The sequence below is a fragment of the Cyrtonyx montezumae genome, unplaced genomic scaffold, assembly GCF_038088225.1.
Source record: "Cyrtonyx montezumae isolate F1298 unplaced genomic scaffold, pur_monq_1.0 scaffold_3, whole genome shotgun sequence".
Classification (NCBI taxonomy): domain Eukaryota; kingdom Metazoa; phylum Chordata; class Aves; order Galliformes; family Odontophoridae; genus Cyrtonyx; species Cyrtonyx montezumae.
The window spans coordinates 80,873,495-80,885,946 of record NW_027072034.1 but is presented as its reverse complement, the minus strand read 5'-3'; the positions used below and the strand labels follow the sequence as shown (position 1 = coordinate 80,885,946).

General features: G+C 44.0%; 1 protein-coding gene across 5 annotated transcripts in view; it reads right to left on the bottom strand.

Annotated features, from left to right (window-relative positions):
* Positions 1-10,229, bottom strand: part of GRAMD1C (GRAM domain containing 1C) — a 50,208-nt gene extending 39,979 nt beyond the window's left edge. For 3 of the 5 annotated variants that reach the window (XM_065742069.1, XM_065742070.1, XM_065742072.1), the window contains exons 1-2: positions 9,582-9,618; positions 8,754-8,882 (exon numbers count right to left, since the gene is read on the bottom strand). In XM_065742069.1, the coding sequence (XP_065598141.1) occupies positions 8,754-8,882; positions 9,582-9,590 (138 nt within the window). In that variant the 5' untranslated portion in view covers positions 9,591-9,618. Of the gene's footprint in view, positions 1-5,470; positions 5,625-8,753; positions 8,883-9,581; positions 9,619-10,166 lie in introns of those variants that run through there. The other 2 variants (XM_065742067.1, XM_065742071.1) reach the window with 2 other exon arrangements.
* Between the last annotated feature and the right edge of the window lie 2,223 nt (positions 10,230-12,452).

Sequence of the window (12,452 nt, the reverse complement as noted above, 5' to 3'; positions counted from 1 at the left end):
AACAGTGCCTACTGAATAATGCATCTCACAAACACAAAAGGAAATACACTTCAAGCACACAAAAAACAAAGCCTGCTGGGAACACATTACAGCTGGAAATGCCTTCTTATCAATACAAGAAAGCCTCTTATCAGAAGGAACACTATAAACTTCTCTCTAGAAAAAAACCCAACAAACACTGCCTGGATTGAAAATATCCCTGTGTTATTCTGAAGCACTTGCTTTGTGGTATTTAGTACCTTCTTTTTGCATATAAGTTTTCTGAACCATTTCTAAATGGCGACATGAAAGTACGTTGGCTTAGGAAAGTATAACTACTCTGAATTGGACTCGAAGTCTTGAGTTTGACACGTACAGCGAGGAGCAAAGCATATGTTCAATTTCAGAAATAAAACTGACTGAGGCATGAAGCTAATGTAAAGGCAGAAGACGTGCATGCCTACACATACCTCCTTCTCTAGCTGACTGCAGCCCGATCCAGTTCACACAAGTCCTAGCCAACGCTCAGGCAGTCTGCAGCTCCCCTCTCCTCACCCACTCTCTGAGAGCCAGCGCTGGACACCAGCCAGCAGCACCAGCTAGCTTTCTGCCAGCCTCTGCTCACACACCAGCACAGAGAACAGGCAGAAACACACGGGCTTCGGGGAACTAGCACACAAATGCTACAAAAAGTAGCCAAATCATAAAGAGAGTGGAGCAACAAAGGGACTGATGTAAAGCCACCCAGCTCCAACCTAAAATGACCATCATCTTAAATAGACTTCAGAAGGCAGATTGAAGTTGTATAGGTCACTTCAAGTTCACAGAAGTCCCAGAGGGGACAGCAGAGGAAACTACCATCACCAAGGAAACATCAGCTCCAAAAAGGAGCACTCGGTCCTCAGTGCTTCTCCTCTCCGCACCACTGACAGATACAGCCCCTGCATCAGCTGCACACAACTCTTAGATAAGACAGACCGTGTCTACACCACTTAACTTCATATGTGACCAAATCTACTTTGGCACAACACCAAGTCTTTGCCTGCTTCTTTAAGTCTTCAAGCCCTTGCTAAGAAACCTCCTCAGGCAGAGCTCCAGAAGATCAGAAGACTGAGGCATGCTTCACACAGGGCCAAGCTGCCAAAATGAGTACATTGCTGCCTAGAGCTCAGTTCTTCACAGACACACAACAGCTGCTGTGAAGCTATAAGGCTCTGCATACCCAACAGGGCTCTCCACCTGCTCCCACAGGGGAAACAGTAGGCCCACATCTACTCCCTTTACGCTCCCTATGCTATTCTGTCCATCCCATCTAGGACCTGCCTGTTGTCTTCACATCATTACTTGCAGAAATGCAAGCTTTGACTTATCTGTGCAGGGGGACATTCTGGAAGCATGGCCAACTGTGGAGAAAAGGATGGGCTGTGAGCATCACCCGAAGATGTGGGTGAATCATCACATCAAGCCACTGAAGCATGCAGAGGCTGCAGAGCCCTTTTTGGCTACAGATCAGCCATACATCCCCAGCTTCAACACTCCATCCAAAAAGCTATCATAATACTCATAAGGTTTCGAAGCAACAGGAGAAGAGGCAGGTGACTTTGTGACAACATGTAGGAGGCTAGGCCATGAGTGAGCAGATCCCCTTGGGCACTTGGCTGAAGATGCAGCTAATGACTCACAGGGAAGAGAGATCTCTCTCCTAGTACAGCACTACTGAGGGAACTGAGAAAGAAATAAATAAAAACAGATTTCAGCACATTTTTAATCACTCTAATAACCAGATTTAAATCTGAATGCCTACAGGAGAAGGCAACTGAATACAGTGGGCTTGTATTTCCAACCCTTTTACAAGCCACAGCTACACACCACTATAAAGCGCTCATCTTTGTGCACCTGCCAGGGTGGTGACACTCCAGATGGCACACAGTCCCCTTGTTAAGATCAGCTGCATTGGTAAATAACATGAACTGGTTTCATCAGAAAAACAAGGCAACTCTTCTGCCTTCCCAAGGCAAAGGTAAGTCACATCACAGGATACCTCAAGGTGCTATAAGAGCAGCAATTTACTAAAAGGAAAAGCCATAAAGGAAAATATTTGCAGGCAATTTCTTCCTAGCATGAGTACAATGAAATTTAAGGGCATTTCCTGTTGATAAAAATCAAGTCATCATCTGATTAAACACCTAAGTATGGAAGTTTGACCCACTTCACAACAAGGCTGGGTTCAGCCTTATGTAAATAATTATAGTTGAAACTGAAATAACTGCTACAAAGCATCTGTGAGGTCAGATGAAACAAACGCTTTGATTTCTAAAGATGAAGGTTAAGCAAAGGTTTCAAGAGATTTGGACATTTTCATAAAAATGAAACAAACAAAACACCTTTGCCAGCTCCAAACAGAAATCTAAGGTGCTTTTAGATTCCAGGAAGCTTGGTCTGATTTGTTCAGCATCCTCATCAATATCAGCCTTGACTGGCAATGACATCCTCAGATCCAGTAGTAAAATTATGCCTACAATGCTTTTACTAGAGACTATGTTTCACACTGTCTCCCCAAGACACCAGGAAAAAAATCAAATTGAAAAGGGTCTTAAGTGCCTGCCTCCTTCTTGGTTTAGGAAAACTTTGTCAGTCTGTACATTTTCCTGATTACAAAAACATAATTAAAAGATTCAAACAATCCCTTCCCCCTCAGACCTCAGTTGTGCTTTTTTATCCTTACTTTGCCAGAACTGGACTCTGACACTTCAAATTTGTGTAAGTTCATTTATAGTCCCTAAGTACAAGTCAGAAAAAAGGTGATAACTTCTCAAAAGATTAATTCTGCGTTCCTTTAGCACAGATGCATTAACTGACCAGTGTCATTTGCTTTTCAGCAAGTCATAGAAGGATACAGAAATATTTTAGATCAGGACAATAGTGATGGATTGCAGAAGTATTGCAGAAGTGTATTAGACTATGCAGTTTATGCTACAGCAAATGCAGTTGACTACATGAATTACGTGGGTGTAAATTACACTGGTCATCTCATTTAGCCTATGAGTAGCCCTATTGTATCTGAAGTTGCATGAAAAGTAACACAAAGAATTAACCCTAAAAATATTTTTCATATATCTAATTTAACTTCTTCCTTTTCTGCTTCACAAAACAAATGCAGACTCCACCCATTTCTACATTCAGAGCTGCTTCCGGATTTGATCAAATCATTCTCATCGAGACAAAACACTAGTTTTTTTTCCAACTTTATATAAAATGGAATGTAAAGGGTCAGCCATCAGAAGACATTTTTCTCAGTATAAGCTAAGCAGACCTATGTAAGCACTACAGTTTATGATCACAGACTTCCACTCACTCAGAACAAGGGCTGATATCTCAAGCCCTGCTGGGCAGAAACAGAGGAAAAGAAGCTGACAAGTTCCACAAGCAAGCTGAAGTTCTGAATGACTGTCAGAGAAAGGGGGGTAGAGGGGAAGAGGAGTGTTGTGATCAGATTATGTATCTGTTACTACATTATCAAACTTAAAACTTGTGAAAGAAAATCAAGTTTACTGACTTCACAAGCAACTTCTAGGAAGCAGCACTCTGAAAACACATTTATTGCAAGTGATTTCTAAAATATGGTTGATATCACTAACGAATCTTTACATAATTAGACATAACCATCTGTTACACAGGATGAGACAAAGTATGACTTCCAATCATTAACACCAAAGCCATTTACTCATCTTGAACACTTTCAGTTTTTAGAAAGGGAAGCATGTGTCCCAAATCATCTAAACACCTACATGAGATTTCAGATGGATTTTTTTCTTAAACATTTCCTAGAGATTTTTCCACTAGTCACTGCTAATAACTTAAGTGTACCACTAAGCAGTCACATGCTATGTAGTTCTATTTATTGTTCTTCTCCCTTCCAAAATGATCCTAGAAGAGCTTCTGTCTCTTAAGAGTTCTTTTAAAGCTTTCATTCCTTAAACTGTAAAGACCCCTTCCATTAAAACGATATGATCATTCAACTAACACTATACTGATTTTCTAAATGATGCTGCACTTCCAACTGTTTTGTTGTGAGCTAATAAGTAAACCACATGAATCTGAAGTATTTCCCCCCCGATCCATCAACTACGGAGCTAAATCTTCAGATGAGTGTAATAACACATTGGATATAGCTTTAAACCACTGCAGCTGGGGAAAGCATATTTGGACAGGGTACTAAGTGCCAGGCTTTGTTCAGAACAGGCTGAAATTCTATGGCAGACAGATCTATTCCAGTGCTCATTTTGGAACTACACCAGCAGTAAAAAAAGAAAAAAAAAAAGGGACTCCCAGAATGAAAACAACATGGGGGAACAACCACCAAACAAACACACACATATCAACCTAATAAACAATGTTGAACTGCTCATCAGAAATATAATTTGCCTTTTCCTTGCTCTTTCAAAATGCTGCCTCTGTATAAGGAATGTTATCACAGGGTTAAAAGCATCTATTATTGAGATTCCAGGTAAGTTGACACAACTACCAGAGCTAGAAGCATAGCAAGAGCTATTTGTACAAACATTATGGCACTTCATAAGAAAACAACATAAGCTTGTTTAAGATTTTTATTCTCTTCAGAGATCTACACCTAATTCTTATCTTCCTCACCAGACAGCTACAGACCAGCAAATAATGAGGTGACTAAAAATCCTCCCCTAATATCACAAGCAGATATGTCTCTCCTTCATAAGGCAAGCATTCAGATGTACAGATGAAAAGAAAGCTTCATTTGGAAAAAAAATGTCAAGCACACAACGTTGGAAAAGAAGTGACTAACAGGGGACCTTAAATATATTTTATTTAATATATCATGCTAAAACATTTACTGATACAAGCTCAGTAATCCATCCCTAGAGTGCACGTGAGTCTCCACAGAAAGTAGCATTAAACTTTTTTTTTTGCATCTGTAGTTATTTGATCTAACTCTACCAGTGTCAGGCCCCGAAGTTTGCCAACCAGCATCTGTGCTGCAATACATTATCATCTGGATGTCACCTATGTGTCCACAGCCCTCCTGTGCAGGTTTATGTTTACCGTATTCTTGGGAATGCACATGCATGTCCCCATAGATTAGCTCCTTCTTGTATCAACTACATCCATGCTTGCCAAATTTCAAAATACTCTTCCAAGTCCTGTGCAACCTTGCTTGTTTTGGTATTTTCTGATATTACAAAACATAAAATATTTCCCATTTTAACTATCCCCAGCATCACTTGTTTGCTACTGTTGTCACACCCCTTCACACTGACCATCTCTTTATATATTATACTGCATTCAAATTTTCTTCCTCAAAGCATTTCTTTATTACTTTTCTTTACAGCACCTCACTTCCACTCATATTCCCAAGCTCTTAAACAAGCCTCCTATATAAAAGCATTTCCCAGAGAGGTGTCTATTTGATTTCAACAACTCTTCCCACCTACCGTTTTGTGATAAGGGAAGGACTTACTTTTTTATTCCTTCTTTCCACTGGCATTCTTCTTATGATATACATATATGAACTTTCTTTGACTGTTTATTAATAGAAAACAGAGTTCACAGACAGAATATGACCACTTGGGATGCAAGAATCTTTTTCACTAGCTTCCTCATTCATCTTTATCTTTTTGTACATCATAACAGGAAAAGAGTCAAAACTTCCACAGGTTTCTTCTTCCAAGGATGTTATTACGTTTCAGCATGAAGAATGTAAAAAGGGTAAAAAAAATAAAATTCAGTCTTGAGATAAAACTTCTAGTTGAAGAAAATCAAAGAGTCTTTGGCAGTTAAGTTTCATTTCTACCTGTGGATGCCAGAACCACAATCAAAAATAGATGCAAGTCTTACAAGTTTCCAAGCAAGCTTTTTTCTTACTCCATGAGACTGTTAAAGTCTAGCTGGGGAACAGACTTACAAAAATACATACATATTCTCAAAACAACATTTTAAAAGGTATTTATGAAAGCATCCTCAAAGAAGCACTGCAAGCACTACTAAATGCTGTAAATCTTGTAGAAAGGAATCGTAGTGCTACTAATTTAAGAGTTGCCTACTGTAATAGAGAAAAATCAAGTCTCACATTTTTTCCAATAAAGCAGTCCAGACTGTTCTTGTCTTAAAGATGGGGGAAAAAGAAAAAAAGTCGAGCATAATAGGATGATTTCTGTTCTCTTTTCTTCTTTCCCGCTACTCTTCCTTCTCCCCACTCACCATAGGCAGAAGAGAGAGATTATAACCCAGAGGCTCCCACCAGAGTCTGCTGTTAACTGCATGTGCTCACAGCACTTCCAGAGCACTAATGCTACCTGGCCTGACTTTAAGAGGCATGGCACAACTGTCTACTCCCACTCAAATCCATGAAAAATTGAAGTCAAACCAGTTTGGCTTTAACACTGACATTTGGTTTCCATCAAAGAGGCAACAGTACATACTAAGGAAAAAAAAAAGACATCTCAAAGCAAACAAGCCAGGCAACAAAGCTGATAGCTGGGTGCTACAGTAGGCTTGTCCTGCTACTGTAATAACTCCTTAGTTTTACTGACTCAAAGGTAGAAACGAGAGTAATAAAACCAAACCTGCCACACGACACTAAGATCATCCATAGTGAAGTGTTAATGACACATACCTCGCCCACTGCTGCAAGCTGCCTTCCCTGCTATCACCTACACATCAACTGTGACTCAGTACTCAGGGAGTTCTAATGTATTGTTTGTATACTTTAGCAGCTGATCATCAAATATGCAAGTTATTAAAACACATTTTGTCTAGAAGAGCAGGGAAAGATGCCAATGACATAACGTTTTAATTAGAAGATGCAAACACCTTTTTTGTCTTGCTTTTGTAACATCCTGCCTCTTGCTATTTTTAAGTCCCCTTGAGGCTTAGAAAAATGAGTAGCACTGCCTCCTATGAACAGATCAATAGAAGCTTTCTAAAACTAATCAATGCCTTAAACAGCACTGTTAGAACTTCACAAGCCACAGCACTACCTTACAAGAGAATTGTGTCAATATCTGCCTCTTAAGTACAAGGTCATATTTACCCATCCAGATAAACATGAACTTCAAATACTGAGGCCTTAAAGTATAAATCTTAAGCAGAAAGCAACCTTTTAAACGCACCAGAGAACACTTCCCACTCCTTTTAGGGAGTGTCAGAGCACTGAAGAACCCCAGTCCCCACAGAAGCTGCAGGTAGGCAGAAAATGGCACTGTGAGGACACAATGTCCTGAGCACAAAATACACACCTAGAGTTCTACTCAAAGAAATCTCAACTTCAGGCTTCACCTCAAATCTAAAAACACAGAGCTGGTAGCAGAGTTATATCATACTAAGTTTGGCATACTGAAGCATGTAAGTCACTGCTAAGTGCAAGTCCACCAAACTGACCCCAACCTAAACAGGTTTCTTTCTCACGTGAAGAACTGTTGACACAGCTGGTAGTTTAAGTATCACAGAGTTAGTTTCCAAGAACTAATATGTTATCTAATGAGAGTGCAGCTGACAGTTATAATGTGCACACGACATTATTCACTACCAATTCAAGAACAGAAATACAGCTGAGAACAGCCCAAAGGCCCTCTATCATCCCATCACCGTAGGATGAGAGCAGAAAACACAGAATGATCCAGACACTCCCTGACAGCATAACTTACAGACCTACTGGGATTCACTCAGCCTCACTCATTTTTACTGGGTCCAGACAGCTGTTGTTCAGTTTAAAAGTATACATGCATTGTTGGGTAAATGCCACTGTATACTGAGATTGAGACGTGAAATCAATGTTCTCACCATGAGAACATCCAAGTTTGAAAAGACAGAAATTAGATTGATTAAAAGAGTCAGAAATCTAATTCCACAGTCCAGCTCACAGCTCTGCTACTGATTCCCTACAGCCTTTAATCTTTCACCTGCTTAGCACAACAAACACCTTGATGACCTCATCAGGACAAGGATATGACAGTCCAGTGGATGTCCCTGTGCTCAAGCTAAGGCACATCAATTCACTCTGGGGTCACCCGATGCAGGACCTGAGTCACTGTCAGAGCTCTGAGGAAGGGAATCCAAACCTCTCATGAGATCACACGTTACTCCACCTGTTGCTACATATGACACGCAGGATTCCCCCTTCCAACCTATCAACAACCCATCCACTAAACTAATGGCAAAACACGTTACTAAGTCCACAATTACAAGTTTGCCTCCTATCAGGCTACTGGAAAAAAAAAAGAAACCATCAAAAGCATGGGCAGAATGTTAAAGGCAGTGTTACTTATTGCATTATCTGCTTTCAGAGAAGCAGCACATTGGAGAATAGCAAGAAGAATCTCCCTGTTCACAAATTCTCTAATGCAGTATGTTTACTTTTCTGAAAAGCACATGCTTATCCAGCAAGAAACAGACACTAAAGAAGCTTATCTTATCCAAGATGAAGCATCAACAGTGCCTTTCTAAAGGCATAGGGACATTGGATAGGCTCGTGAACCAAGCAAGGAACTGGGAGACAGGAGTAGACACAGAGGTCTGAAGTCCTGTCACTAACTTGATACATGACATCAGATAAACAACCTCATCACCTCTCAGTGTCAGCTTCCACTTTAGTAAGCCAAGAATGATAAATTATCTACCTCACTGCATAGGTGGAGAACATTTTACTAATTCATGACTACAAAGCAACCTGAGAAGAACAGGTATAAAGCTGGAACGTATACATATGGATATAGGTAGATGAACAAATTGGGATAAAACATTACCCAAAAGCTCCAGTCTGCACTCCAGCTATATTGAGTGGGAACCTGCATCTTCTCTGTGCACAAGCTGTGAGTCTCTTGTGAATCTGCAACCAGCTGGCTAGTAACACCATGATCCACTTCATCAACTTCCTGTGAACAAGGAAACGAGCAACGTCACTGGACAACGGAAGAGAATGGTCCTGGAATAAGATGTTTAGCCCACGTAAGAACTGTGTATTAAATGAAACTTGACATGCCAGGTTTACTGAGGTGAGTGGCATGGAAACCCTCCCAACTGACAGGCTTTTAATTGTTTTCGCAGAGTGTGCTGTATTTAATTATTACTTACATTGTTATCAGAGCACATTACTTCCTCAGCAGCACCTCAACCTACACAATGAAGCTGCACAGGCATATAATACTGGAATAATATTAACATGAGACACCAACACATAACATACAGAGCATCTCTAAGATCTGAAAGGTCAAGAGGGAGAAAAGCCATGGAAAAAAAAAAAAAAAACACAATCACTAAGGTTGAGACCCCTATGACCATCACGATCAACCATCAGTCTATTCCCAGCATGCACACTAACCGCATCCCTCAGTACCACATCTACACAGTTCTTGAACACCTCCAGGGACAGTGACTGCACCAAGTCCCTGGGCAGCCTGTGACACTGCCTCACCGCTCTTTCTGAGGAAATGTTTCCTCATATCCAACCTGAACATCTCCTGGTGCAACTTGAAGCCATTACCTCCCATTGGTATTGGAGGGGGACTGCCCCTCCAATACACACACACCTTTGCTACAATAAGATGTAACACTTCAGAGATAGACAGCTCTACCTGCATCATTTATGATAAAAATAAGCTTTTGACAACGTTCTTCACCGGGCAGGTCACTTTTTATTCCACGAAGGGAAGTTGAGCCTCAGAAAGGAGAAGACGCTTGCCCCAAGCCCCACAGCAAACTGGCACAACACCAACGCGCGTTGCTAAGCAGAAGGAACCACCGCCCGTAGCGGAGATGTAGAGAAGCGACCGAAGACGCAAAGCCGCGTTCCCAGCGGAGAGGGAGCCCAGCCTCACCACGACCTCCGCACCACCACCCCACAGGCGACGCCGTAAAGAGCCTTCCCGATAATTAAGCCAAGCTGCGGGCACCCCGCAGCCACTCCGCCCAGCCCCGAGAGGAGGCCGAAGCCGCCGCGGGGGGCAGAAGCCAGCGGGCCCCGTCCTGCCCGCGCCCGCCCCCAAAAACTTCCCGGGAAGGCGGAGGCGTCGCGCAGGACTCCCATACCTCGAAGGGGAGGACCCCCGCCGGCCCTACCTGCGCAGCCCGGGGGGCCGGCGGGGCAGCGGGCCGGGACACGGAACCCAGCGGCGGGGCAGGAGGAGAGCAAGAGGCGGCGGGGAGTGCGCAGAGCTTACCATGGAGGGGGGCGAGAGCGGCGCGGCGCCCGCCAGCTGCCTGAGCGGGGCCGCGGCCGCCATTTAAAGGGGCAGGCGCCGGCCGGGCCGCGGTGCGAGGAGCCGGACGGGAGGCGGTTGCCAAGGGGAGAACGGCTCAATGGGAGGCCGGGCCGGGGCTAGGGGCCGCCCGCCCGCAGCTGGGGGCTGCCGGGTGGGCGGAGAGGGCCCGTGTTGCCTCACGCCCACACGCGCACGGGTCGGCGTCAGCCTCCCAGAAGCTCTGAGGGAGTTGAGCGCGGAGTTGGAGAACGTTGAGGAGTGTGACCGGAGGCCCTGGGGGCGACGGGCAGGGGCGGCCCCGAGCCCCCCTTGAGAGTAACGGCCGGAGCGAAGGCTCTACGGTAAACAGCCGGCTCGCTCCAGTGGGACACCTACAGGGGAGGAGGGGTAGCCGAGGTGCTACAAGTCCCTGTGACGGACATCCCCTCCCAGCCGTGGGCCCAGGCAGGACGGCTGTAGTGCTGCCAACAGAGTCTCCGCTGGGTACCGCGGTACCTTTTCATCCAAAAGTTGCAGTTCTCTCTTAGTCTCACGCAGTTATCCCGTGTGAGAAGCTTCACGTTCAGCTGACAGCTGCCAGCAGCACTGAGAGCCCGTTGTATTCCCTCATCTTAAGGCTGGCCAGCCTGACAGCTTTGCTCAGTCGCGTCCTCTTTAAGGGCGGATTCACAGCAGAATTACTGTCACAGGATAAAATGAACATAAACACCATTTGCAGAAACAGCAGTAGAATGTCCACTTAAAGGAATATTTTTAGAGACACATCAAATACTTGGGCTTACATCAGACAGAGTCCGGAATCCCTTTGATTCTGTATCTTCCCACGTTGTCTTCTCTGCCATGCAGCCACGGCCAGTAGCTTTGTACCAATTGCTCTCTATCTGCCAAGTGCCTCTTACTTTGCTGACTACTCAGACCTCAAAATCTTGATAGCTTTTGACTCCTCTTAACTCCTTGCACTCCAGCTCTTTGGTCCATCCTCACTGCCCTGTGGTGCAGGCCCTGTCCCTAACCCCCAGCTGCCCCTCCCCTGACACAGCTCCATGCCGTTCCCTCGGGCCCTGTCGCTGTCACACACAGCACAGCTCAGCGCTGCAGCCGCCATGAGGCCTACCCTCAGCTCCTCTGCTCTGTGCTGAGCACACCACAGGATCTCAGCTGCTCTCCATCCACCTTGCCCTACAGACCATTCCCCATCTTCATAGTCCTTCCTTGGATGCTCTCTAATAGCTTTATGTCCTTCACATAGCGTGGTATCCACGCCTGCACCCAGCACTCAAAGTGAGGCCACACAGCACAGAGCAAAATGGGACAACTCCCTTCGCCTGGTTGGCAGTGCTGGGCCCGATGCATCTCCAGGTGTGGTTGGCCCTCTGGGCTTCCAGGGTGTTTACTGACTCACATTCAATTTGCCATTAGCCAGAACCCCCAGATCTCAAAATCCATCACTTACCATGCTAAACCTCATGTGGTTGATGAATGCCCAGCCCTGAAATGTAAAGATCTTCCCAATTTAGTATCATCCACAAACTTACTTAGTATACCTTGGAGCTCTGTATGCAAATCACTAATGGAAACAAAGAGAACTGTCCATAAAACTGAGTCGTTCAGAACCCTGCCACTGACTGGCCACCAGCCTGATGTAAACCCAGTTTGCTACTATAATCCTTTATTCCAAACCTGTCAGCTGATTGCTCACCCACCACGCTGTGTTTTTGTCTAGCTGTGTGCTGCGCATTTGTTCAGAAGTGAGGAACACTACTGAAATCTTTATTGAAATAATCAACTGGTTCCCCTTTGCTAGCTAGCTGGGTAATCTTGTCGTAAAAGGAGATTAAGTTCATCAATCAGGACTTTCCCATTGTCAACCCATGTTGGCTGAGACCAATGGCTCCATTGTCTTTCAGGTATTTTTCAGTAACTCCCAGAATAATCTCCGTAATTTTGCCAGGCACCGATGTGAGACCAATCATCCTGTGAACACCAGGATCTTCTTTCTTGCCCCTCTTGAAAACTGGGACAACATTTACCAGCTTCCAGATGACTGGAACCTTTCCAGATTCCCAAGATCACTGATCTTTTCTTGATATTTTCTTTGCTCTCTAGCACTTAATCAATACTTCTTCCAGAAGAGCCTTGCAATCTAGTTCTCACTGTGTTCAGCTAAATGCGTTGTTGTTCTGCACATGGTCCCAGCTCCCTTCTTAAAAAATATTACACTTCAGAAAAATTCTTTCCTGGTAA